Source organism: Fusarium poae, chromosome 4 (genome assembly GCF_019609905.1).
Source record: "Fusarium poae strain DAOMC 252244 chromosome 4, whole genome shotgun sequence".
Classification (NCBI taxonomy): Eukaryota; Fungi; Ascomycota; class Sordariomycetes; order Hypocreales; family Nectriaceae; genus Fusarium; species Fusarium poae.
In genome coordinates, this window is record NC_058402.1 from 3,744,973 (window position 1) to 3,770,066 (window position 25,094).

At 47.7% G+C, this 25,094-nt stretch overlaps 13 protein-coding genes across 13 annotated transcripts; 6 read left to right on the forward strand and 7 right to left on the reverse strand.

Annotated features, from left to right (window-relative positions):
- Window positions 1-56: 56 nt before the first annotated feature.
- FPOAC1_011264 (uncharacterized protein) lies at window positions 57-753 on the forward strand (the record flags this gene model as incomplete). Its single annotated transcript, XM_044855647.1, has 3 exons — window positions 57-230; window positions 330-475; window positions 564-753. 3 exons carry the CDS (start codon window positions 57-59, stop codon window positions 751-753), a joined length of 510 nt encoding a protein of 169 aa, XP_044702960.1.
- Window positions 754-1,126: 373 nt separating this feature from the next.
- FPOAC1_011265 (uncharacterized protein) lies at window positions 1,127-1,890 on the forward strand (the record flags this gene model as incomplete). The annotated part of the gene is made up of 5 exons (XM_044855648.1): window positions 1,127-1,297; window positions 1,360-1,433; window positions 1,485-1,629; window positions 1,681-1,751; window positions 1,797-1,890. The coding sequence occupies 5 exons, from the start codon at window positions 1,127-1,129 to the stop codon at window positions 1,888-1,890; spliced, it is 555 nt and encodes a 184-aa protein (XP_044702961.1).
- Window positions 1,891-1,987: 97 nt separating this feature from the next.
- FPOAC1_011266 (uncharacterized protein) lies at window positions 1,988-3,726 on the reverse strand (the record flags this gene model as incomplete). The annotated part of the gene is made up of 8 exons (XM_044855649.1): window positions 1,988-2,199; window positions 2,254-2,405; window positions 2,459-2,490; window positions 2,544-2,755; window positions 2,820-2,924; window positions 2,975-3,065; window positions 3,119-3,586; window positions 3,658-3,726. The coding sequence occupies 8 exons, from the start codon at window positions 3,724-3,726 to the stop codon at window positions 1,988-1,990; spliced, it is 1,341 nt and encodes a 446-aa protein (XP_044702962.1).
- Window positions 3,727-5,162: 1,436 nt separating this feature from the next.
- RHB1 (GTP-binding protein) lies at window positions 5,163-5,868 on the reverse strand (the record flags this gene model as incomplete). Its single annotated transcript, XM_044855650.1, has 3 exons — window positions 5,163-5,402; window positions 5,467-5,735; window positions 5,817-5,868. The coding sequence occupies 3 exons, from the start codon at window positions 5,866-5,868 to the stop codon at window positions 5,163-5,165; spliced, it is 561 nt and encodes a 186-aa protein (XP_044702963.1).
- Window positions 5,869-6,012: 144 nt separating this feature from the next.
- FPOAC1_011268 (uncharacterized protein) lies at window positions 6,013-6,589 on the reverse strand (the record flags this gene model as incomplete). The annotated part of the gene is made up of 3 exons (XM_044855651.1): window positions 6,013-6,134; window positions 6,196-6,285; window positions 6,526-6,589. The coding sequence occupies 3 exons, from the start codon at window positions 6,587-6,589 to the stop codon at window positions 6,013-6,015; spliced, it is 276 nt and encodes a 91-aa protein (XP_044702964.1).
- Window positions 6,590-6,750: 161 nt separating this feature from the next.
- On the reverse strand, window positions 6,751-9,195 carry FPOAC1_011269 (uncharacterized protein; the record flags this gene model as incomplete). The annotated part of the gene is made up of 2 exons (XM_044855652.1): window positions 6,751-7,008; window positions 7,066-9,195. The coding sequence occupies 2 exons, from the start codon at window positions 9,193-9,195 to the stop codon at window positions 6,751-6,753; spliced, it is 2,388 nt and encodes a 795-aa protein (XP_044702965.1).
- Window positions 9,196-10,236: 1,041 nt separating this feature from the next.
- On the forward strand, window positions 10,237-11,211 carry FUR1 (Uracil phosphoribosyltransferase, synthesizes UMP from uracil; the record flags this gene model as incomplete). The annotated part of the gene is made up of 5 exons (XM_044855653.1): window positions 10,237-10,388; window positions 10,454-10,812; window positions 10,884-11,038; window positions 11,097-11,113; window positions 11,160-11,211. 5 exons carry the CDS (start codon window positions 10,237-10,239, stop codon window positions 11,209-11,211), a joined length of 735 nt encoding a protein of 244 aa, XP_044702966.1.
- A 117-nt stretch (window positions 11,212-11,328) lies between these two features.
- FPOAC1_011271 (uncharacterized protein) lies at window positions 11,329-11,881 on the reverse strand (the record flags this gene model as incomplete). Its single annotated transcript, XM_044855654.1, has 4 exons — window positions 11,329-11,456; window positions 11,513-11,560; window positions 11,625-11,763; window positions 11,837-11,881. The coding sequence occupies 4 exons, from the start codon at window positions 11,879-11,881 to the stop codon at window positions 11,329-11,331; spliced, it is 360 nt and encodes a 119-aa protein (XP_044702967.1).
- Window positions 11,882-13,486: 1,605 nt separating this feature from the next.
- Window positions 13,487-16,069, forward strand: URG1 (Uracil-regulated protein 1; the record flags this gene model as incomplete). Its single annotated transcript, XM_044855655.1, has 18 exons — window positions 13,487-13,776; window positions 13,834-13,956; window positions 14,142-14,207; window positions 14,263-14,402; window positions 14,453-14,496; window positions 14,556-14,593; window positions 14,652-14,721; window positions 14,772-14,811; window positions 14,867-14,922; window positions 14,971-15,013; window positions 15,064-15,146; window positions 15,203-15,358; window positions 15,417-15,444; window positions 15,474-15,636; window positions 15,692-15,721; window positions 15,781-15,866; window positions 15,927-15,996; window positions 16,057-16,069. 18 exons carry the CDS (start codon window positions 13,487-13,489, stop codon window positions 16,067-16,069), a joined length of 1,539 nt encoding a protein of 512 aa, XP_044702968.1.
- A 2,737-nt stretch (window positions 16,070-18,806) lies between these two features.
- FPOAC1_011273 (uncharacterized protein) lies at window positions 18,807-19,223 on the forward strand (the record flags this gene model as incomplete). The annotated part of the gene is made up of 2 exons (XM_044855656.1): window positions 18,807-19,092; window positions 19,144-19,223. 2 exons carry the CDS (start codon window positions 18,807-18,809, stop codon window positions 19,221-19,223), a joined length of 366 nt encoding a protein of 121 aa, XP_044702969.1.
- A 1,055-nt stretch (window positions 19,224-20,278) lies between these two features.
- On the reverse strand, window positions 20,279-21,466 carry FPOAC1_011274 (uncharacterized protein; the record flags this gene model as incomplete). The annotated part of the gene is made up of 1 exon (XM_044855657.1): window positions 20,279-21,466. The coding sequence occupies one exon, from the start codon at window positions 21,464-21,466 to the stop codon at window positions 20,279-20,281; it is 1,188 nt and encodes a 395-aa protein (XP_044702970.1).
- Window positions 21,467-22,242: 776 nt separating this feature from the next.
- RPS1 (ribosomal 40S subunit protein S1B) lies at window positions 22,243-23,267 on the forward strand (the record flags this gene model as incomplete). Its single annotated transcript, XM_044855658.1, has 5 exons — window positions 22,243-22,256; window positions 22,318-22,402; window positions 22,463-22,488; window positions 22,564-23,065; window positions 23,124-23,267. 5 exons carry the CDS (start codon window positions 22,243-22,245, stop codon window positions 23,265-23,267), a joined length of 771 nt encoding a protein of 256 aa, XP_044702971.1.
- A 473-nt stretch (window positions 23,268-23,740) lies between these two features.
- FPOAC1_011276 (uncharacterized protein) lies at window positions 23,741-24,873 on the reverse strand (the record flags this gene model as incomplete). The annotated part of the gene is made up of 5 exons (XM_044855659.1): window positions 23,741-23,772; window positions 23,832-24,331; window positions 24,383-24,507; window positions 24,560-24,599; window positions 24,653-24,873. The coding sequence occupies 5 exons, from the start codon at window positions 24,871-24,873 to the stop codon at window positions 23,741-23,743; spliced, it is 918 nt and encodes a 305-aa protein (XP_044702972.1).
- Window positions 24,874-25,094: the final 221 nt, after the last annotated feature.

The window sequence follows — 25,094 nt, forward strand, 5'->3', positions numbered from 1 at the left end:
CAGTGCGTCCCGTCAATCTCTGCATCAATAAACGACATAAACAAAAGTTTACGAAAATGACATCTCGAAAATCGCCTAATATCATTATCACGGGCACGCCTGGTGTCGGAAAGACGACTCATTGCGAGAGTCTTGCTGAACGAACTGGCCTGCGTCACCTCTCAGTCAACCAGGTTGTGAAGGACAAGGAGTGCCATGAGGGATGGAGTGATGAATTCCACAGCTGGATCGTGGATGAAGACAAGGCAAGTCGTTTGTTTTTCTGCTGCTTTTAACAGACTTGGGGGATTTGTGAGTCACTATTAAAACACAGACTAACATCATCGCAGCTACTTGATGCTATTGAGGACGATGTCAAGGCTGGTGGATGCATCATTGACTGGCACGCATGTGATCTTTTCCCCCAGAGCTGGATAGATCTAGTCGTGGTTCTACGAGTTGATTCTTCGACACTCTATGACCGTCTCACAGCAAGGTACGTGTTGATCATCATGAAAGCTCTTTCCATGGGCTTGAAATTGGAACGAGCCATTGGCTAACCGCATTTTTTTTTTTGCTTACAGAAACTATCCTGATTCTAAGCTTCAAGAGAACCTTGACTCTGAAATTATGGAGGTTCTTCTTCAGGAAGCACATGAAGCATTCGATCAGGAGATTGTCATCGAGTTGACAAGCAACAATTCCGATGAGATGGACACAAACGTTGATCGCATAGTCGGCTGGCTCGATCAATGGAAGAAGGACAACAACTAGTAAAGAAAGTCCTGCCAAAGACAAATTTTGGGAGAAACATATTCGCTTCAGGAGTTTGTTTATAACTACGTTGAGGCCTGGACTACGGTTACGGCATGGATGAACATGGGTTGGTGAAAATAGATTTTTTGATACAAGCCTAGGGCAGGCTACGTTATGAATTGACATGAATCGTTTAAGAAGATTCATACCGGACAAGTGCATATTTTATCACACAGTGGGGTGTGTGGCCCATTGTTCAGCTTGGTGGCTCTCAGCTTCAATCGCTATCTCTTTCTGACTATTGTGCCTTTTCTCTTGCTTAAATCAGCAAAAATTGTTATAACATTCACCTCCAATTCTAGACTATTTGTCAGTGCTAAAACACTCAAAAATGGCGGCGCACAAAGTCAACTTCATCACCGGCAACGCTAACAAGTTGACCGAGGTCAAGGCCATCCTTGAGCCTGAGATTGAGGTCCTCAGCCAGCCCATTGATCTCGAGGAGATGCAGGGCACGCTTGAGGAGGTCACAGAGTCAAAGTGCCGTAGAGCAGCTGAACTGGTATGGACATGTTTATTTTACGATCGCTAGAAAATGAATACATGGCTAATAACTATGTACAGGTGAAAGGCCCAGTACTGGTTGAGGATACAGCCCTATGCTACAATGCTCTCAGTGGTCTTCCTGGAGTCTACATGTAAGATAAATTCGCTGTTTGAAAAATCGAAATGCTAATGGCCAAAAAAAGCAAGTGGTTCATGACTTCGATCGGTCACCAGGGCTTGAACAACCTGCTGGCTGCTTACACTGACAAGTCCGCTGAAGCTGTCTGCACATTCGGTTACTGTGCTGGACCCGGTGAGAAGGTCATCCTTTTCCAGGGTCGATGCCCTGTATGATGTCTTCAAGTTCTGCTTCTATGGCTACGCTGACAATTTTTGTAGGGCAAGATTGTGCCTCCCCGAGGACCACCTGCTTTCGGGTGGGATGCCGTCTTTGAGTACGAGGGTCAAACGTGAGTAGAACCGCAAGAGGTTTTGTTCTCCGCTGACTTTTACAGATTTGCCGAAATGGAAAAGGCGGAGAAGAACAAGATCTCTCACCGTGGTCGTGCGCTGACCAAGCTTCAGGCTTGGTTCAAGGACCAGCAGTAAACCGGTCTTACAGATACACTATGCCACAGAAGCATATCTTGTGAGACTGTACACATAAGTATGAATTATGAGATAGATACAAGGACGAGGCAACTTACTAGAGCACTTCGTATTCATTGTATTTACGGAAGTAGTGCGAACCGCGACGATATGGTTTCAGAAGTCCGTCGACGGAAGATGATTTCAGTCGAACTGTTTTCCCAACGAGGTTTCTGATCTTGGTAGAATCGTGAAAGCTGGGGTCGAATACCAAGAGGTTTGTGTGTCCATCCATCTGCTTCTCAAACCCGACGATGGTTAAAGAATGTCCTGTTTCAACTTCTTAGCACCTCCCTTCCTTGTGGACGGCCCTGAACATCTTACCTGGATGCTGAAGATAGATCGGTGGCAGGCTGGTGCAATGAATGCGGTCCTCTACGCTAGTGATGCCTCCTTGAAAGTATCGCTCAATAGCCTCAAAGAGGTACTGCTTGGACTTGCCGCGTTCTGGATCCTTAAATGCTTGAACTGAGCAACTGTTTATGATTAGCTATATTGCAATATCAGATGGAGTATGGTTACGACTCACGGTATCTTTAGGTTGAGGAATACAGCCTGTGCCTGTTCTTTGTAAGTCAATCGCATCTTTAAATGTATTGATGTGTGATACATACCTCTGGTGTGCCAATGTATTTTCGTGTCCCTTTGACACCTCCTGTTTCGGCTCGACCCTGAGCATTAATACCGTTGTCCCAAGCATTCTCGATTAGATCCTGAATCTGGAATATGCTAGGAAAGCTGTTGCCAAAGTGGTTTGAACCTTCGGATTTAGCAGAGATGATGTGGGATGTGAGCATCTGAATGTTTCGATAACCACAGAAACCGCCTGGGCTTGTTAGATACCCCTGACACTATAATTATGCACAGAGTCATGGACGGTAGAAGCTCACCTTCTTGCCTTAATTTGGAAACATGCTGTACAGCAGATTGACAGAGGTAGGCATATTGGGTTGAAGGGCTCTGTTCGAGGAGTTGACTTAGAACAGGCAAGACGTCTATCGTCCTTGTCAGATGTTGTTCTCCAGCCACACTGAGGTATACTCACCATTGTTAACAACCTGACCCTCATCACGAAGGAGATCTATGAGCCATAGAGGCATTTTTTTCTCGTGCGCGAATCTGCCGAGCTCAGATTTCTATATCAGAGTTAGTTCACTGACGTCAAAGCAACTGTAACGAATTCACATACCCCCAGCTGACCAGGCCTTCTACGTCGTTCTCCATTCCTAGTCTGGGATGAAGAGCCTCTGTCAGGACTCTTACTTATGCCAGCATCTTCCCTCTTGGTTTTGTGGCGAGTGCGACTACTGCTGCTGCTACTATCACGGCTGTGGCTCGATCTACTGTTGTTTCCTATGAACAAATCTTTCCATGCCTGGATAGTGCTAGCCTTCTTGTTCTTGCGAGAACTTCCCCTAGTTGGCGTAGCCAGTTTTCGAGGTACAGCCGGAGCCTGATCTGCGACAGACTCAGGCTCAGGCTTCGGCTCGGGCTCGGGTGTTGCACCCTGCGCTTCAAGCTCATGGAGCTCCAGGTGAAAAGCTAGCTCATCAGGTTGGAGGATCTCACCGCAACCGTCTTCAGGGCACGTGAAAGGGGCGTCAGTGTCGGTGGAAGGCTGCTGTTCACCGTCTGGGTGATGTCTCTCGATATGCTGCTAGTCAAGGGGGACATGTCTTAGTCTCAACTCCAAGGAAATAGGCTGTGAGAGGATCGGCGAGGACACACTGAAATAATTTCATTTCCTCCTTGTTCGGGCACGAAGCCACAGAAGGGGCAAGGATCTGGTTTGGGCATTGAGAGGACTGACTCTCGTATCCAGGTCGAATGGATATTGATAGATTAAAAAAAGACTGACGACTTGTGTAAAGGAGCGAAAGCAGAAACAGAGAATTCAAAAGACGAAATATTCCGTTCCGTGTCTACAATTTTATGTATGTGCAATTGTTGTCGTAGTCTTTGTGTGTTCAATGAAGAACAAAGAACAAAGAAAAGTGCTGCTTAGGCTTGAGCGCGGTGAGATGTCAAAGTTGAGGCTGTGAATGGTGGCACACACGTACACACGTTCTCTATTAACGCCTTACAAGACCTGGACCAAGTACCTACAAACAGGAGAGATACAAATTCCTCGGACAATGAACACACGCTGACTTGTTTAGAACTATTAACCTCATACCTTCACTATTCCATTACATTCATCACCGCCAAGTGACAAAAGCACATGGCTCAACGAGAATCTAACTACCTATGTTACCTAGTGCTTAGTAGACTATGTCTAGACAACTGAGAGGTACAATTGTCCCTGTCCCTCCCGGATGCTACCCTGGGTCAACTAACGCATCTCCGATAGCGGGGCCATCCGAATAGAGTCAAGAGCATTTTCTCTTTGGATCGTGCATTCACTTTCACATGATGGACCAATGTTTTTTTTAGTGACGCAGCCAAGTGCAGACCGCTCATGGAGAAAGAAGACTTATTAGCAATCTCAAAAAACAAGGTATCGCAAATTGTTGGGAACCAACCGCCTAGCGAGCTGTCAAATCGGATTTGGGCTGACCCGGCCTGGGATTGGGATGGCACCGAGAGGTTGGTGCCTCTAGATTCATTCTAGAAACCATGCCCAGGTACGTATCGGTAGTTGCACGTCTCTGCATCCTTGCAAGTACCATTTTGCATGTCAGTCAGTCATTCGAGCCTGGTCATGAATCAGTACACGCACCATAGCACGAGTCAGACAACCGACAAGAAAGAGAAAGAGTCCAAGAGAAAGAGAGAGAGAGACAGAAATTTTCTAAGAGTAAACCCAAAACCCTGACCCGTTGATTTGAACCATATATACTCTAAGTTGCAAAGGCAAGCAAAACGCGAAAGCAAAGTAAAGCAAAGCAAGGATCCAAGCTGTACATAGTACTGTACCGTGAGTGCCACTTGCAACGGAGAATTTAACCAAAAGAGGGTGCTCATTCGCACATGGCATAGCATAGCCCGTGTCCTGTCCTGTCCTGTCCTGTCGTATCCTGTCTGTATCTGCCTTATCCCCGACCCAAATCACCTTGTGCCCCTGTAACCTCGTGGAACGATGAGTTCTCAGTCTTTGTCCGGCGCTGGCTGGATTGGACTGATGAACTGGACTTGACATGTGGACCGCCCCGCGGTCCCAAATCAAGTTGGCCATTGTGATCGTGATAATCTGGCAGAATGTGTGCATCTGGTAAAGCATTTACGGTCCCTCTTTACATCAGAATGCAGTTGCTCTTGGCTGGTGCCTCGCCAGGGTTCTGCGACTTTTCGATCTGTCCGATCAAGAGCTCAAAGGCCTTGCCAACATTCTCATTGTATCGCGCGCTCGCCTCGGTCCAACCACATTGTATCTTTTCGGAGAGCTTCTGTCCATCTTCGGGGGTGACCTGTCTTTGCTCGGGTCGCAAATCGCTCTTGTTGCCGACAATGCAAATGGGAACGGAGTCAGTGCCCTAGACGACGAGGTTTGTGGTTAGCTTGTTTGGGTACCTTGCTCGCATAAGCGAAAGCACTCACCAAGTGGTTAAGAATCTTTTCACGGATGACCTGGACCATTTCGAAAGAGGGCAGTGATGACACTGAGTAGACGAGCATGTAGCCATGGATACCGATAAAGTGCTTGGAGTTAAGAATACTGTACTCGTCCTGACCTGCTGTGTCGACGATTTCGGTCGAGTAGTCCTGTCCCTTGTACTTGATCATTTTGCTGAAAGTGTTCTCGATCGTGGGATAGTAGCTGTCAACAAAGTGGCCGTCAACGAATCGTACCGCTAGAGACGACTTGCCTATTGATTCATCCCGTCAGTGAATTGAACCATTATAGAAAAGGTCATGATGCAAATCCATCAATAGGTCAAATTACTCACCGACGGAGCGGCTGCCGACAATAGCGACCTTTCTTTGCTTGGGAGAAGGCATGGTGCAACAGCGTCAAGTTGTAGTTGAAGGAGGAGTGAAACAAAGCTTAAACTGCTGTCTTTGATTGTTAAACGTCGTGTGATGATACGGGCGTTGGGGGCGTACAGACTTTAGCCGAGTGACAAAAAAAGAAGACAAGATGAATTAGTAGAAAACGAGTGCCTTTGATGACGATGTGGAAAGAGAATGCGAGTGTATGATGTTGTTGTAACTTCCAGGTAGAAGAAAGACCTGGAACTTTGGGTGCACGTTAAAGTCGAATGCAACTACAAGGCAAGCTAGCAATTAGTAACTTAGTACTGTAGGTAAGTAACTTAGGTACTGTACTAATAAAAGCCATACCAAGGCTGGGCAGGCCTGAAGAGTGACGGAACTTGCTGAAAGTCATCCATTCCTGATGAGCCAGCCAGAGCCTACCTAGAGGGATCCAATCCAATAGCAAGACACGACGCAACACCCCCCACCGGATCTGCTCCCTCCCCCCCTCCAAAGTCCAAACATGAGCCCCTCCCCCTCCCTTTTACATCATACCTTTTTTAGGTGTGACGCCCTCTTCACTGTTACAATGCATAAAATCATAACTACATATGCATTCGGGGAAGCTATACCCGTGCCTCCGGATGTACGGTTATAGTTTCCCCGAATCTTGATACATACATGATATCAGGATCAATACTGCAACCCTGCCTGAGTCTTGTGTAGATAGCGATTTTGATTGCATTTAAGCCTCTCTTGTCTAAGAATTGTCCGAGTAGGTAGTGGTCCATCCTGCTATACCAGCATTGGCCCAGCCATATCCTGTGATATAAGCTAAAAGAATCGTATTCAGAACATAGTCCCCAAGTCTTCATCCTCATCCCCATCCCTTATCCGTCTAGTCCATTAATGTCGTTGCCGTCGTTGCTGTAAGTCATTGACAAGTCCTTCGAGTTCAGTCACCCTGTTATCCACCTCTCTGTACACATCGATAAACTCTTTTATCGACCCAATAAGGCTCGTAAGCCCTTGGCTTCCTGCCTGCTCTGCAAATCGTTGCCGGGCTGCGTCTACCAGAGACAGGTAGCCCAGTAAGATGGAAAGATATCCAAATGCCACGCCGAGCTTTGCTACACTTGGCTTCAAGTTTTCTTCTGAAGCAGCCTTGATCACACATGTCAGCGGTACATCCATCAAAAATGTTGGGCTGTGTAGTTTTACCTTTTGCACCAGGACCTGGTTCTGCAGATATACTGCCACCAGGCCATCCAGTTCCTCGCTGGCTATATTCTCTCGTGCAGGTGCACAGCGTTCTAGTACGTTGATGCCCACACCAAGTACAAGCAAAAGTCCATCATATGTTTCTTCCTTTAGACGTTGGTTGCTCATGGTGTCCATGGCTGAAGTAAATCCTGAGAGGATAGCTTTAGAAACACTCGATAACAGAACCTTGTCGCTAAAGGCTGCTGCCCCATGTGTTGTGTTGGACATGTTGATTGACAATTTGAGGGTTGCCGTCTCGACATCACCAGGCTTCTCTGGCCATTGCTGTAAACTGTTTCCCAGAATGCGCGCCACACTGTGCGTCTGCTGCGCAACCCAGGAGATCTCATTTTCATCATTCATTGTCAGTCCCGACTGTGATGCCAAAACCGATACCACAAGAGCCAAAGTCGCGTCGGTTCTTGGATTTGCGCTCGCACAGTTTCCAATGATAATATCAAGATCGTTTTCGATGTCTTTGACAACCACTGATGAATGCATCGCATCGATTTGTTGACATACAATGTTCAATAATTGCAGCGCAAGCGTTTGTGGTGAGAGTTTGTCAGGGCGCCGCCCATACCAAATGTTTAACTTTGTAAGGTTCTCTTTCACCTCGTGGAGTGAGTTTCTAGTTGTCTTGGAAAGCCTCATCTTGCCGGCAGCAATCTCGTCAATATCTTCGGGCACCCGCAGAAGTACACTGAGAAGCTCCCCAAGCCCATCACTGACGAGCTGCTGTAGTAAGTGGGCTGCAGGGCTGAAGTTGAGAAATGTGACGAGAACGGCAGACAGAGCGAACCCGCTTATCACATCCTTTTCTTGTCCGATATTGGCGGCGACTTTATCGCGCGTTGCGTGGTCCCGAAATTGGCTGATGAATTCTTTGCGCTGCAGCTTCTGGGAAAGCTCCAACAACGCGGTCCTCCTTAGGGAAGATGGAGTGCTGCTAGGGGTTCCTATCCGAGCAAGCAGGTCCTCCATTTCATCGGCGAAGCGGTTGTTGGCCCCAGCTCGCCGTAGCTCATGCACGCTCTTAATGGCAGGTCGAATAATGTCATCATCCATTTCGTCGTCGTCCATGGCGAAAGGATCAGGGTTGATTGGCTCTGGGGGTGTGGCCAAGAGCGCATCGAGCTCCTCTTCTGTAGTGGTCATCCCAATCCCCTGGCTGGGCTCGCTGAGTTTTGAAGACGACTCGCTCAGAATCGACCGTGACTGGCCGTATGTATACTTGACTCGTCGCCCTTTGAGTGCTACTGCGGGACGATTTCTCTGCCACGTGGCGGAATCTTGTGAATGGTTTTGAGAGTTTTGCGACTGCGATTGCGACTGCGACTGTGATTGCGATTGTTGGGAAGGTGTTTCGACTTCGGTGCCTGTACCGCTGTTCGAACGTGAGAGAGGTCTGGCTTCCTCTATTTCCTGATCCGAATCTTCCGACTCGGTGTCTGCTCGTTGAGCCGCCAAAGCATCGATCAATCGTGGACGCCGCTTCTTTGGTCTGGGCGGTTCATCGTCGCGATCCTTGAATGCAGGCGGCGCAATTTTTGAGCTGACCTCAATCGTTGAAACGTCAGATTTGCTTCGTGACAGAGGGCGAGATCGTGCAATCTTGTCTTTTGGGCTCTTTTTTGTGATCGGCGAGCGGCGGGTGGGTGCGGCAGCTTTCCCATCCTTCTCCGAGGTTCCTCCTAACGGCCGTCGCGGCAGCGTAGTCGTGGGATTCATTTGTTTCTGAATGATAGATGATTCCTCGTCGATTGTTTCGGAAAGCGCAGCTTGTGGGCGTTTCCGTTTTCTCGTGTCCGTCGCATCGCGTGTCTTTCCTTTACACTCTTCTCCAGGTCTTGTACGTTTCGGTTCATCGGATCGAGTGTCGGCAAGTGATTGGGTTGATGGATCTGATACTGATCTCGGTAAAGATGGTTTCAACGGCTTTGTAGCAGATTCTGTTGCAGTTGACGTAGAGAACGATTCGGCGGTTCGGAGGGGCATCGCGTCGCGCATAAAGCGCCTGCGCGAGGGTTTGCCATACGTCACAATCTTTCGCGGGATGGGCGCAGCTGATCCATTGCGCGATGCCATAGCGGGCTTGATTTGGAGCGTGTGAGGAGAACGCGAATGAGTTTATGTTTGGATTGTGTCAGGTTATCTGACAAGCCTATGATAGGCGATAGGTCAATGTATGATGACGAAGGAAGGACCTATGACAGTACAAGGTCGACGGTTAGTTGCGTGAACCGTCCTTCAGTATTTGGAGGTAGGCATGCAGCACGTTGCTACAGGCGCAAGTACATGTAAAGAAAGAGATGAAAGGATAGAGGAGACCTGAATAACACAAGAGGATGAATCGTTATAAATTCAGGGTCTTGTTAGTGATTCACAGCCAGGAGCGTTGCACATTTCTAATGCGGGCAGGTTTAGTGTAACCTTTCCATGCCTTGGTCTCTTTACCTTAGTATTTAGCGGGCAGAGAGCTCGAGGCACCTAGTAACAAAGAAGATGCTGAAAGAGAGCTACATCTGAAACGGAATAAATAGAACAACAAAGGTTAATTGGTTGAACTCCAGTTACACAGCAGTATTCAATTCTATTCCCCCTCCGAAAAGTAACGACATTGCAGCAATTGTTCTCTTGCTTTATCTCCACTGTTATCAAAGTATGGATTTACTACGCTCTACTACTAAACTAAACCTTTAAAATCAACCCTTGCAAATACTGGCGGTCTCCTCCGATATTGTTCATGCTTGTAGGGTAGGGTCTTCTTCCCCGCTGCTGGCCGATTAACTTCCCCGTTTTGCGCATACATATATGCATGTGGCTTCGTTAAAGGGACCTACTACCTTGGGTAAAGCTACGGATTCTCTTATCCTTGGGGCTTCTTATTGATAGGTACCTAGAAAACTAAGATCCTCTCTTACACATTCAATCTTGTACTCGACTCTTTCGTATCGGGTCCAACTGCCAGCTACAGCTTTACTTTGATTTGATTGTGCTCCGCTTGCCCACTCATAAATATTTGATCTGTGCAGCAACCCAAACTTGAACTCCCCCGCCATCAATCAATCAGTCCATCACCAGAACCCTTCCCTCTAAACAACATAACAAACCTTACAGCTAGCAAACATGGCGGATAAGACCCAAGACTCTCACACGACACCTGTCGGCCCTTCATACCGTACTCAACAGCAGAAGCCCAGTGCTACCGTCTCTGTCGACGTCAACCTAGACAATGTTCATGTTCTGCCCCAGACCCCTCAGCTCATTGCCCTACTGTCGTATGTCCACTTCCCTAATCGGGCGCCTGCACCTTAAGTTGTGTCGTGGAGCTGAGAATGTCCAGGATGATCCGTAGCAAAGAGACGGAGCGAGCAGACTTTATTTTCTACTCCAACCGAATTATTCGTCTACTTGTCGAGGAAGGCCTTAACCATCTGCCCGTCATTGAGCACACTGTCACTACGCCTATTGGTCGTACCTACAATGGTCTCATGTTCCAGGGCAAGATTTGCGGTGTGTCTATCATGAGAGCTGGTGAGGCTATGGAGCAGGGTCTCCGTGACTGCTGCCGCTCTGTTCGTATTGGAAAGATCTTGATCCAGCGTGACGAGGAGACGGCCCAGCCTAAGCTTTTCTACGATAAGTTGCCCGAGGATATTGCTGACCGATGGGTGCTTCTCTTGGATCCCATGTTTGCTACTGGTATGACAACATCCCGTCTTGTTACACAAACTGCACGTGTCGCAACCAATTCGTTTAACGCAATCGTACAGGTGGCTCCGCAACCATGGCTGTCCAAGTTCTCAAGGCCCGAGGTGTGCCTGAGGAGCATATTCTGTTCCTCAACTTGATTGCAAGCCCCGAAGGCGTCAAGAACTTTTCTGCCAAGTTCCCTCGCTTGAGGGTCGTAACGGCTTTCATCGACGAGGTTTGTTGCCTTGCCTGCCTGTATTGTTGCGGACCTTTGACTAACCGATTTTCTCCAGGGCCTCGACGAGAAGAAGTATGGAAATTCATTTCACGTTATACACATGCTGACCATTCAACAGTTATATCGTTCCTGGACTGGGAGACTTTGGAGACAGATTCTACACCATCTAAGGACAGAATCATGGTGGCGGTCATATATCATGTCGAGTCGCGAGCGGAAGGAATGGTCTTGTCGAGCAAAGGACGTAGCAAATACTGGTATTGTTACAGGGCGCGTAAAAGAAACGTTTAATAATCATCATCGCCGTATTGGTCGTCATAGTCCTCTTCGACCGCCGTTCGGTTGCCTCGTCCAGATCCTCCTCGAGATGTGCCACCGTAGCCAGGCTCCGCGTTATCTTCCTTGGCAACGGCATCTGGTAAAAAATCAGTCGTTGTTGGTGGACTCGTGTGTAGAATGTTGTAGACGTACCGGCCGCATCAACCCATTCACCATAAACATCAACCGCAGCGGATAGATCTATCGCAACGTTAGTAAAAAGATGCGCCTGGCATAAAAGATGTTGGGGTTGCTGGGTCCGTACAGTTGACTGCGCACTGGAATTTTTGACCACAAACACGGCAGTCTAGTTGACCGACACCAGCTTTCTTATCGAGCTTGACCGAGACTGAGTTTTCATGGTTGCAGAAGAGGCATGCGAAAGTAGTGGGAAGGGGATCTTTCTGGAATTAGTGTGAGCGCCAAAAGTTCTTTGGATGGGAGAATAGGAAGAGGCATAGGAAGAATGCGACGAACCTTTTTGGGCCCCATAGGCTTGCTTGAAGACTTGCGCTTGCCCATGATGTGATGTGTATTTCGCGATTCGTGCACGACTGGAGAGTGGAACAAAAAAACGAAACGGAACGAAACGAAACGTGACGTGACGGAACAAAGCGATGGAATGCCAAATGATGCTGGCAGTGGATCGAATTTGCTGATGTCAAGCTTTAGGTACTAAGGTAACTTGGGACAAGACGGCGCCAGTTCAAGTCTGTTCAGGGATGATAATGTCTTATCTTATCAGTTCAGCGCAATTCACGGTGACTATTGCATTTGGGGTTTGTCCATTTGCACGTGCTCTTTCTTACCTTAGGTACTCTCGAAAACATCTTTGTTAGTGCACAAGCGCGCGGCAGTTTGGACGGTAGGTGTGTCTATAGGCGATGTGGTGTGTGTACTGCAGGGGAACTAGGCGGGCATTGAGCGGTCTTGGGGCGTTGGAAAAGCCGCCCATCAATGTAAAAGGAACGAAATTAGAAGATCAGTGTATACTGACAACAATCGTCTGCTAGATCGTTTATTTTTGAACACTCAAATTTGGAGGCCAGCTTTTCTGTCGCCCTTTAGCACGGCAAAGGAACCAACTGCCCCGCCCCCGCCTCCCGGCGACCTCCGGAGGTCAACACTTTGGACGCCGGTTTCCGTGAAGTAAAGTAAAAGGGAACAAGATAGTAGAGCATGTATCTCAGATTGCTATGCATACTATGTTTGGACACAACAGATCCTTTGTTTCTATCACAAACATCAAGTACATTCACATACAGTATAAAACATGACAAGAGTCATGCTTTACAAGGCTTTAGACGGTGAGAGAAGTCAAACAATCAACAACACCTGTCGTCTTAGGCTTGAATCCGACTCGACAAGACCTATCATGGCCATCCTAGGTCAGTCTCACTTGGGCACCAGTGCCTTGATGCAGGGGAGTTTCCCTTCTCATATGGCGGGGTAGCGTAGGTAGCTCTACTGTTGGTTTAGTAGTGGGGACCTATCGAGGTGAGGCTTGAGGAGGAGAGGACATCCATTGCTTTGAACCTGCATCCTTCCTTATCATGTGGCCTCTTATCAGCGAATCGTCAACTGTCAATTGCATGTCGAGTTAGATTACACGCGGACACTGTATGCGACTGACTGTGCCTATCATGACTTCTCCATGTCTTTATGATCCATGCTAGCCCGATTACGGCGTCCCGTTAAACAAAAGTTATGATCTTATAGGGGCCTTTCCCGCTGACCTGCTGACCTTGGAGGTGACAGATGAGGCTAGGGTAGTACAGCTTGGACGGCATTATCTTGGTATCTACAAATTATGTATTATCTGAAGCTTTTGGAGGTTAGGCATGCTATAGCTCCCCTGCAGATGACGGTTGTTGAAGAGCTCGTGTCACCACGTCTTCCGCCGACCGCTCTTCCTGTTGTTCCGCGCTCCAGTTTCCCCTTTCTCTTTTCTTGTTCAACAATAAACTCTCTCTTCTCCTTTCTTTCTTTTTTACATTTGTTTCTTTTCATTCTTGTCTTTTCTCTGCATTCAGTTGTTCACAATTGTATGCACTGAATCCCGATTACCCTAGAGACACGTACCCCACGACACTTATACCAACACTTCCCAAGCCTAAGCCCGTCATCATGGCGGCCAACGATCAGCAATCCGACATGCTGGAAGCGCTGCAAGAGATTCAGCGCACTCAAGCCCTGCTCGTGAATGCCGTCGAGTCACTCTCTGGTAGATCGATCGACGAAGCTACTGAAGATCATGCCAAGAACAACGTTCTCGATATGGGTTCTAGCGAGGATGCCAATGAGGGTGAAACACCTTCAGTAGAAGTTCCTATTGCTTCAGGAGACAAATTGAAAGCTCCCGCGACCCCTACCGCTGTTCAGCGCCAGCAAGGTTTCACTTCGCGCATCATCTTAACGTGAGGATTTCCTCAACACAAACTTGACTAATACGGCTCGCTCACAAAGGTAATCAGGACTTACCCAAAACAGATTGGAATTAACCCTTTGCCTATGGACTGGGGCAACTCAGACCCTGTTAAGCGTGGCCCAATCGTAGTTTCAAGGGCTGCTACTACTATCCGACGTCGTAATGGTTCGTTTGTCCGTGCCTGTAATGCATGTGTGAGTGCGTGTTACTGACATCCGTAATTTGTGTTTAGCTGTTGGAGGTTCGTTATACATCCCATTTTACTAACTAGGTCTTTCGTTAACCGCGTTATTTAGCCCAGTGAGTTTCTACGTTACGTTGCTTAGAGCGAAACCGGACTAAACATAATTGCAGTGGTGGTTCTTACTCTATCTACTATGCGCTTGCAGTCGCCAGCAAGGAACTGGACAGCGATCATCGGTTTGTCTTTTGCTCAACTATATAAGATATAAGTTACTGATGATATCGCCAACAGACCCGACTTCACCAACACCGAGCCGGCTGCCAACATTGGCCCCTTTCCTCAATGGGGAGACCACAAGAAGATTGTCGCGATGGACCCTTGGGGACATCTAGCTCCATGGCTATTCAAGGACACAATTGAGAAGGACAATGGTATGAGCCACAACAACGGGCAAGAAGAGACGCACTGACAGGGCTTTTAGTTGACATTCGACCCACCATTGCCATCACTAAGGCTCATATGAAGGTTGGTGATGGGAGAACTGTTGGATGTCCAGGAAGCATGCTGACAGAGTGTGCCAATAGCTGCCAGAACTTGCTGAGAGTGTCAAGGCTGGGCGACTGTGAGTCTGAACTGGAACTCACTGTCTTGCGCCAACAAACTGACAATATGTTTTATAGGGTGCCCGATGGCAAAGTGTGCCTGAACGATCAGGGTGAATTGGCTGTCACCAAGTTTGCGGTCGAGCCGGTATGTCTTCCAGGAGGAAATAGAGCAGTACAAAGCTAATGTCACAATAGGTCTGGTATCTGCCTGGTGTGGCGGAACGATTTGGTATCGGTAAGTGCACAATAGTGATTTGGTTTCGTCTCATACAGCTGCTGATATCGCATAGATGAGGCCACTCTTCGGCGTTCGCTGTTCGAACACACTGGCGGAAGTTACCCAGAGGTAAATTGAACTTTGCATGCAGAAAATACGTATACTGACCTGTCCAAGCTCATTACTCGTGGAGACATTAAAGTCTTCCTCCCACCTATCGGTACGTCTTGTTCCAGACCATATCAATGGACTGTGCTAACATGATTTTAGGTGGTCTCACTGTGTACTGTTTCGGAGACCCTGCAAAGATGTCGGACGAGTCGGTTCGATTGTCTCTGCGAATCCACGACGAGGTATGTTGTCAGCTTTAGATATAATGGCAAGTCCAAGCCCGCTGACTAGCACCTAGTGCAACGGTAGCGACGTATTCGGATCCGATATTTGCACCTGCCGACCGTACCTCATCTTTGGTATCGAGGAGGCCGTTAAAGAGGCACAGAATGGTGGCAGCGGTGTTGTCATCTACTTCAGAAAGGAAGGACGAGCCTTGGGAGAGGTCACCAAGGTAAGTTTGCTGAAAACCGTACTTCACTAAAAGAGAGTGGATCTAACCATGTCGGCAGTATTGTAAGGATAAAATGCGACGTGCATGTAGATCTGGGGTACTAATTCTGGGGCAGTGGTCTACAACGCCCGTAAACGAGGAGCTGATCGCGCATCCGACTACTTCAAGAGGACCGAGAACATTGCTGGTGTCAAAGACATGCGATTCCAGGCTCTCATGCCAGACATTCTGCACTGGCTGGGCATCAAGAAGATTGATAGGATGCTTAGTATGAGCAAGTGAGTTACTGACAATCCAACACGTCGAGAAAACAGACGGCTGACTATATCTTAGCATGAAGCATGATGCGATTGTCGGACAAGGGTAAGCTGATGAATCGGTCGAGTCATTGTCGATGCGAGATTATCTAATATGGTGCACAGAATCCCGATTCACGAGCGAGTCGAGCTCCCTGAAGAGCTTATTCCAGCCGATTCTCGAGTCGAGATTGACGCCAAGATTACAGCAGGTGAGTGAACGGACCCAAAGGCCTACGAGCAAACAAGGTGGAAACTAACGGAGATCCAAGGCTACTTCACCACTGGTAAACGTATGACAACCGAAGAGCTGCAGGCGGTCCAAGGAAGAATATGGGAAGAGTGAGTGTTATCTCATGCCATCTGGAGCAACAGTAACATAATGACTGACGACTGTGGCAGCTTCGACCATTAAAGGATATCAAATCAAAGCCAAGGCGACCGACCGGATAGATACGGGCGGACAGTTGGACAAAACAGGAGAGACGTGGCGGGGTTGCGTCCGTCAGCTTGTTCCCAAGTTTGCATACTTCTGCAGGTCGGTCTGAGCCGTTTTGCGTGGGGGAAGCATCTTGATTGCTCCAAAGCCATACGGTGATGCGATGCGACAGTGGCATCCCATCCGTGGTGTTGGGGTCGAGTGTCCCGAACGAGGTACCCGGTCAAGGCGTTTGGTGGTGCAGGGCAAATCGGAGGATTGCAGAGACCATATTTTGAACCACCACCGTCTTAGGCGTCAGTCTGTAGAGGTTGCGAGATTTGAAGATGGACGTTGCAGTGTAACTTGTAGAGGGTGGAAGTGGAACTCGGGATGGAAGCCTGCGAAACGAGATGATTGTTCCAACAGAGTTAGCACCGAATAAATTTATGGGCCGCGACACCTTTTTAGTAGTATTGAGAGGCCCGTTATTCTTAACCGGTGAGGCGGTCACAGGACACGAAATGGGTGAGCTGTACAGGATGGACGGAGTCGGAAGGAAACCTACACTTGTCTGTAGTAATTACACCCAACCTCAAGATGAATTGATTTGCCGACTACAAGGGCATGGCTTCCATGATAAGGCACTCTTGTACAAGTGCCTAATCTAAGGCATCCATATCTAGGTATGGTCCATGGATGACCCATGGTACTCTGTATGTGATGTACAGTACACGTGTAAGGCCTGTCTTTTTCGGTCACGGGCATGATCATGTATGACAGTTGGATGAGTATGGAGTACATTAATTAGCAAGAGCATGGACCAAGGGGAACCAAATAGACGAGGCGGAAGAAGTAAATTGATTCTTTATTGAAGAATTAATTAGCACTAGTTAGTGAATTAATTACATCTAGACCAGACAGCCTTGTCTTGTGTTTTAAATTGAACTGGCACCGACTGTCAGGTCACAGAGTCTATTATTAACCGTCACTATTACTCTGAGGGAAATACTCCGAAGGTTGGGTTGTCAACCCTGGCCTGTCTTTGTCTTGTCTTGACTGTATGTACCTAGGTACATACAGAATGATGGCCGAATCATCACAATGACAATAACCACCACGTCTGTCCATGTTGGCATGCGATGCTATGCAGTGCAATGTCAGACTGGGTCTGTTGATAAATTGGGGATATCAATTAATTAATTTATTAATTGACTGCGTCGGATAATTTATTACGTGGATTGATTGATTGGGCATGTGTGTATGTACATGGTAATCCATCGTGCTCATCAGGTACGAGAAGAATGAGGCCTTCTAGCGATATGAATGCAATGTAATGATTTGTCTAGTACATTGTCTGACACTCAATCCATCATCCTGGACAGGCACCTAAAAATCAAGTCGATTGTTTCCACTTTGAATTATCATCGCATCACCCACCCATCATGCTGCTTTTTTTGTGTGTGTTTTTTTGGTCATCTAGCCCCTACACCACCAATTTACAGAGCCAATAAACGCTAGAGGGACTTGGCCTAACCGTTAGGTTTGCTGACCATTCCATTTTCCCTCTTTTCTCACCCTTTTTCTCCTCAAAGCAAGGTTTTGGCTAGTCGACACTGACATTCGATTGTGCGCGTCCATCGGTGCGATCACAACAGAAGGATTCCAATAGGTGCCAGGTTTGTTTTCTTTTCCAAGGAAAAAAACCAAAAAAACAAACATTCAACGTCGCTACCCTTTAAGCGGTATGCACATTGACGACCTGTTGGGTAGCAATGCGACAGTAGCTTGACCACGATTCCCATAGTATTGCCTTACCGCCAGACGTTTCTGTGACCTCCGCTGGGTCCGAAAGTTAACGAGTGCCTCATCAGGGCGAGTCACCACTGGCTTTACAGGCTTACAAACTGCACCTACGGGAAACCCGCCTGCGGTCCCCGGGGCCCGCGCAAGCCTAAAAAAGGGCCCAGGGGCAGAGAGTCAGAGGCCCAGGATGCTGGACTGGGTGGGGCACAAAGCCATACACCTCGAGACAACGCACCGCATCGCACAGCGCAGAAAGGGCACACGCACACTCGTTCACTCAAATGCAGCCATAAGCCGACGACAAGTGGCAATCAGATGCCAACAACTGCAGACACTGGGCAGACATGCTTTTAATATACATGATTCCTACTCTCTGCCTGTGCTCGCTGTAAACGTGGTCGTAGGCCTACCCCCTGCTTACTATGCTCGGTCCCAAGGCTTGATCAATGATGATTTTACAAGACTTGCGGTGCACCACACACGTATGCAAGGCAATGCCACCACCTCACCCCAACCCTTGTCCATTGCCATGCCATGCCCTGCTCGTCTTTACTTTACCTTACTTAGCTTACCCGCTGTGGACTAACCGTAGCCGTGGTAGCTTAGCTCTGGCACCACGAGGAGGTTGATGTGGATGCCTTGATATTGGAGCCGGCCAGACTCTACTTTGGGAATATGTATTGAACCTACTGCCAGCACTTCCGACCTGGTCCAAACCTTTTCTCGCTTCTATTGTCATTCTTATTCAAATGTGAATTCATCCCTCTTCATTCACCCAACAACTCAGTCACTCATCCTCACAACTACCACCATCATCAACAACCACTTCAACTTCCACACAACATCAACAATGGCCTCTTATACACACAGCCGAAGTGCGGTGAGAGCTCAGCGACGAGACTCGTCATCATCCTCATCTTCACACACAATGTCAAACCGCTCAAGACCACGCCTTCTACGCTCAAGTGCAACTGAGCCTTCAATCACTGTCTCCAATGCTACTGGAAACTCATTCGCTGGTCCCGAGTCGCCACACAGAGCAACTGATCTTCTCAACCGTGTTGCCGTCTATTCTCCGTCTCCCGAGCAAGCCTCCACCCCAGCGGCAATCCCACGCCATGCTAGACCCATGTCTATCTGCCGTGATCACCGCGAGCACTCTCCTTCCAGCAGCCCTGGAAGCCAATCCGCCGTCATGTCCGACTCTCCTTCTGGTATGCCTCATGCTTCGATTTCGGGTCCAACCCAAACTAATATCAATCAAGGTTACTACTTTAGCTTTCCCAGCTTTGAGGAGTGGAACAGGGACAACCAGGACGACATCACCAAGGACAATGATGATTGAGCGGTGCCGGAACTAGATGGTGAGGGGATCGACCAACAAGACCTCAAACCGAAAAACGCACACGACAACATCACTCCAACAACAACATTAATCAACCACCCAACACCGCTAAACTCATAACGAGATAGCATTTACTGGTTTTTCCCTGATGGCTCAAAGAAGAGTCAGTGACAGCGAAAGCCACAAAAACCCCGATGAAAGCAGCAAATGCATCGCCTACCAACACCATCAACGCCAAACTCTTACCAAGAATTGAGATGAGCTGAGAATGAGATTGTGGCGGGCTGAATGCGCTCTGGAATTAGGTTTATTGTTGGGTGGGTCTGGATTCACGGCGAAAAAGGGCTCCTCGGTAGAAGAGAAGCGACGACGACGTTTGAAGCCAAGCTATACACGATGAATGAGGAATAGCTGCACTACACTCCCCCTCAAAAGGTGGAGTGAAAGGAAACCAACAATAGTCTGGGTGAAGCTTAAAAATCCATTGACTACAAAAAACAGGACGCTTTAGATCCATCTGGACAAAGCCTACAAAAAACAGAAAAAAAGAAGGAAACAGAATCAGGAAAAACAGGAAGGAAAAAAAAAAGAAGAAAAAAGAAACAGACAAATCGTGTGTATAGCATGGAAACTCATCAGTACAATCTCATTATCTATATAAATCCTAGTTACTCAGATATAGAAATAGCATATGACATACCCAACTTGAAGGAATTCTTACACAAAACTGAGAGTGATGAGTGACGACGTCGTAAGCGGCAATTCTTGTTTCCGTGCCATGTCTCATCAAGATAGAACAGACTAGCAGACTAGGTAGGTACTAAGCATCGATCGAACTCGTATGTCATAACGCATAAACTGAACTTCTCTGAAACGCACTCACAGAGTCAAAAATGATCGCATTTTATGCAATTATTCTCAGGTGGTCTGTGTCAACCACAGCGTTTAATACCAAACACTCATCTTGTCTTTAGTTAGTCACATTCGCTCGGACAATGTTTCATGATCCTTTCAACGTCATTCATTAAAAGATGTTCTATCACTGGTTATCCACCTTACGATAGTCTCTTTGCCTCGGCTCGCTTCTGTCTGATTGCCGTACTGCTGATCTTGGTTGCGAAATCGTCCGTCTTACTGACCGCCTCCCCATCAACTTCCTCAGCATCGAGTACGTCGATCTCAAACACCTCAAGCGGCTTCCAGCCCTTTTCTGTTCTGCGATCATTGATAGCCTTGCCGCCGCCGCGAGTCTCGGCAGAGACAACAATTGCATCGGCATCTTCCTCGTGAATGGGTGGGCCAAAGGGATCGCGAAGTACTATACATCGCACCTTGATTCTTCCATCACGAAGAGTGGCAATAGTCTCATCAGTTGTAGACTGTGTCGCAAGCGATGTAGCTGTTGTGTCATACTCGAGTAGCGTCGATAGAAACGATAGAACAGCCTGAGTGCGCTCTGTCCACGGCTGAAGCTCTTCTGCGTATTTCTTTTTGGCAAGAAGCTCGTCGCTTGATATACCCACAACAAGTGTGCACGTCTTGTCAGAATCCTTTGGAGGAATGTTGAGAAGAATAGCGCTCGTGTGAAGTAGAAGTTTGTGGCCGGGATGAAGATGGTCAAAGGTGCCTCCTAGACAGACAGTGTTGAAGCCTTTTTGTAGCTCTCCAGTATCAAGCTTTTGCTCTGTTGTCAAGCTGATCCCGCCCTCGACAGCAACGAGCTGGTTTTGTGTGAATGTCTGCTTTCTCTCCGCAAGTTGAAGAAACGCGGATAGCAACTCATATCCCTCTTCACAGCTGGGATGATAGACCATGTCCCATGATCTAACTTTGGTCGCAAACGCAGCCAAGTCTAACACAGCCGTGCAATTCGCCTCATACTGGCCCTCGAAGTTGGGTTCATAGCGTCGTCCCTTCTCGTGGTCGATGAGAACAACTCTTACATCCACACTTCCACTTCCAGCGCCAACATCAACAGGAATGTCTTCCTTTGCACATATAACTGATGTGAGAGTGTAAAGACTGGCGAGGAGAGATTGAGCGGTTGACCATGCGATTTGCTTTGAGTTGCCTGATGGTCCGTTAAGAATAGGGAGAGCAAGTCCAACGACAAGAGTTTGAGGAGAAGATGCCAACTTGAGCTTTTGTAGGACAGATGTTAGAGGGGCGCTGTAGGCAGCGGAGAGAGTGGATGGTAATGAAGGTTGCGGAGGTGAAGGCAGTAGAAGAAGTGAGGGCGCCATGATGAGGTTTGTTTCTCCAAAGAGTTGAGTTGAATTTGAAATCTGATTTGAGCCGTAACTAGATATCTAAAATATGCGCTGACCAGTAGCTCCCTGCAATAAGCTCTAGCTTTACTTGCATCGTACCATAAGAACACACGATAAACCGATAGCTGCTGACGTAGATGGGGTAACGGGGCACATTGAACTGTGGCTTTGCATCAATATGTGGCGTAGCTGAAGACGAAAAAACTGACGATATAAAGACAGTACTTGGAAATGGTATATTCAAATATTGAATTATTAAATCAAGGGTAATAACTCATAGATATTAGTAGAAATAGTAACCTCTTTATTAATTATAAGTAAAGTTACTATACTTATCAAAGCGAATTGACTTTATTAGTCTGCGCACTCGTCTTCTCTATGTATTAACATTTGTCTGGGGCCTGGGGGCACAAGATGCCGAAAATATTTTTTTTACTCTATATTTTCGCTCTGTGATTTCTTATAAAACATTTGTGCTGACGAGGCTGCCTTTTTCGATATTAGACTTCGAGGAACACCCACGCAAGTAAAACATTTCACCATAATGGAAGTGAATGCACGATTCAACATACAAAAGTACGACGTGAAAATATCACGTGATATCGCTAAAACCTTCCGCCGATCCAATCAAGTTTCTCCACCACAGCCCTGACTGATTATTCCTGCTCACAAATTGAAAATTATTTCGCCCCTCCACCACTCTTTCATCAGTACCATCTCTCCAACAGTTCACACACAAGCCAGCAAACATGGCGGTTGGAAAGTGAGTATCACCTACCTACGACGAGCAGCGATGAATATAATGGGCTTACGCGATATTTCAGGAACAAGAGACTCTCCAAGGGCAAGAAGGGCCTCAAGAAGAAGACGGTCGACCCCTTCTCCCGAAAGGACTGGTACTCGATCAAGGTTGGTCATCTCGAATTTCGACGCCCAGTGATTCATCATGGCTAACTCGAAATCTTCCAGGCTCCTAACCCTTTCAACGTTCGAGAGTGAGTTGCGACCACGAACCCGATTTTGAAAATTGTCAACTTTTGTGTGGGATATGGTGATTAACCAATTCACAGTGTCGGCAAGACCCTCGTGAACCGAACCACCGGTCTCAAGAACGCCAACGACGCTCTCAAGGGCCGTATCCTCGAGGTCTCTCTGGCCGATCTCCAGAAGGATGAGGACCACTCCTTCCGCAAGGTCCGCCTCCGTGTCGACGAGGTCCAGGGCAAGAACTGCTTGACTGCTTTCCACGGTCTCGACTTCACCTCCGACAAGCTCCGATCTCTCGTCCGCAAGTGGCAAACTCTGATTGAGGCCAACGTCACTGTCAAGACTACCGACGACTACCTCATCCGCCTCTTTGCCATTGGTTTCACCAAGCGACGAGGAAACCAGGTCAAGAAGACCACATACGCCGCCTCTTCTCAGATCCGAGCCATCCGACGCAAGATGACCGACATCATTCAGCGTGAGGCTTCAAGCTGCACTCTCACCCAGCTTACCTCCAAGCTCATTCCCGAGGTCATTGGCCGCGAGATTGAGAAGTCCACCCAGGGCATCTACCCTCTCCAGAACGTGAGTAGATGCTTTTGTATGCCATGTCGGATCCTCTATACTAACATACCAATCACAGGTCCACATCCGAAAGGTCAAGCTTCTCAAGGCCCCCAAGTTCGACCTTGGTGCCTTGATGGCTCTGCACGGCGAGTCAGGTACCGACGACCAAGGCCAGAAGGTTGAGCGGGAGTTCAAGGAGCGTGTCCTTGAGGAGGTTTAAAAGGATTATTTTGGCAGGTTGGCGCGGGGTAGGCAATAGGGGCCTCGCGGCGAATAAACTCATCCCTACCAAATTTTTTCGGTCGTCCAAATGGCGTAGCATCACAAAAGGGAGCTCGGGGATTGGTTCATGTTCCTTTGAATGGTAAAAACAAACGTTCAGTCAACACACCGAATGATTTATGACATGTGACTCGTTATGATTTGGGATTAGTGATGATCTGACGCTGGTCGTGACGGGCGGTATGAGATGAGAGCCGTAGAAGAAATTCACTTTGATACCCCCGTTACACAACGCTGATTTATTCTATTCCCACCATGTAGTTGAACTCGCATTCACAAATGGTAATTTGGTATATCTATCTATCTACACACACATTACAAGTAGGGCAAGTCTGCAGAGGCGACTGAAAATCTTGTCTAGAACTCGCCTCAATTAGTGGGACATGACCCATGATATCCAGCTCATTTGCGTCACTCAGGCTTCTGAAGAAACTCAACCACAGCTGTGGAATGTCTGTCAGTATGTGGTTCAAATCCTCTGCACATTTCGCATATTACTCACCTTGTCTAAACGCTTCAGGCTGTTCCGAGATGAGCCAGTGACCAGCATCGACATCTACGAGTCGGAACTTGGGGAAGAATTGTCCAATCAGAGGCAGCACGTCATCGGGTACATATTTGCTTTGTGTGCCTCGAACGAACAGGGCGGGTTTCTCAAAACGAATCTCGTTGGGGTTCTTGTATGGGAAATCCCCAAGGTTGTCCAACGCCTTGCCAAGAGTGTGAAGAGGGATGCGGAACTTGCGTACCTTCTCACCTTCAGGCAAGTACATGTTGCCAAGGAGAAACTGTCGGATAGGCAGAGACTCTTCAACCTCGCTGAGGATCTTGTCGGCCTCGGATTGGCGTGTGACACCGGCTTCCTGGATCTTCTTCATGGCGCGGACGTACTTGGGGAAATCCCTGCTGAGTGAGACATCCACGGGGGCATTGTCGACAGCGACAATGTCAGACACAAGGTCCGGTGAGCGAAGTGCCAGAGCCATGGAAGTTTTGGCTCCCCTGGACCATGTTAGCTCCTTCATCAAACACTATCAAGTGATGGTGCCTTACATTGAGTGACCGATGAGAGTTGTGTCCTTGAGACCGTGGCCCTCAATGAACTGAGCTACATCTTCAGCCATGGCACTGTAGTCATGTCGAGTGTCATGAGGAGATTCGCCATGATTCCTGAGATCCTATAAGTTGATTTTAGTTTTGTCTACTCTAATTGTTGAGTTTGGTACATACGAGTGCGTATACATATCGTCCCAAGTCGCGAGCCAGAGCTCTATTTTTGCATTAGTTTTTTAGTATACAGAACTGTAAAAAAAACTAACTTACTTGCTGATAGCTCTGTTGTTCTTCTTTGATCCAAACAGACCGTGAAGGAAGAGGATGGGCGAGTTCTTCTTGTCTGTCTTTGGTTGGGCAGGCTCATGTAAGTCATACACCAAAGGACCAATGGACTGAGAGTACAGCCTAGTGCTTGCAGGTACAGCCCGAAGAGCCTGGCGCCCAACCGAGGGGACCGCAGTAGTAACTACTCGTCGCAAAGAAAGCATATTTCTTATCACAGTAGATATTTGAAGACGTTGAGCAAAGCCAATTGTGTATATCTCAAAATTGCCATTTCGGGTAAGGTCTCGCCGATTCGCATCGGTTTACTGCATACTTGCATATCTAATCTCTAAGCACCATGATGTCACTCCAACTTTTGAGCTTCCAAAAGACAAACAATTCTGGTGAACAATTTCAATCGCGTTTAGCAATCTGTTCAGGCAAT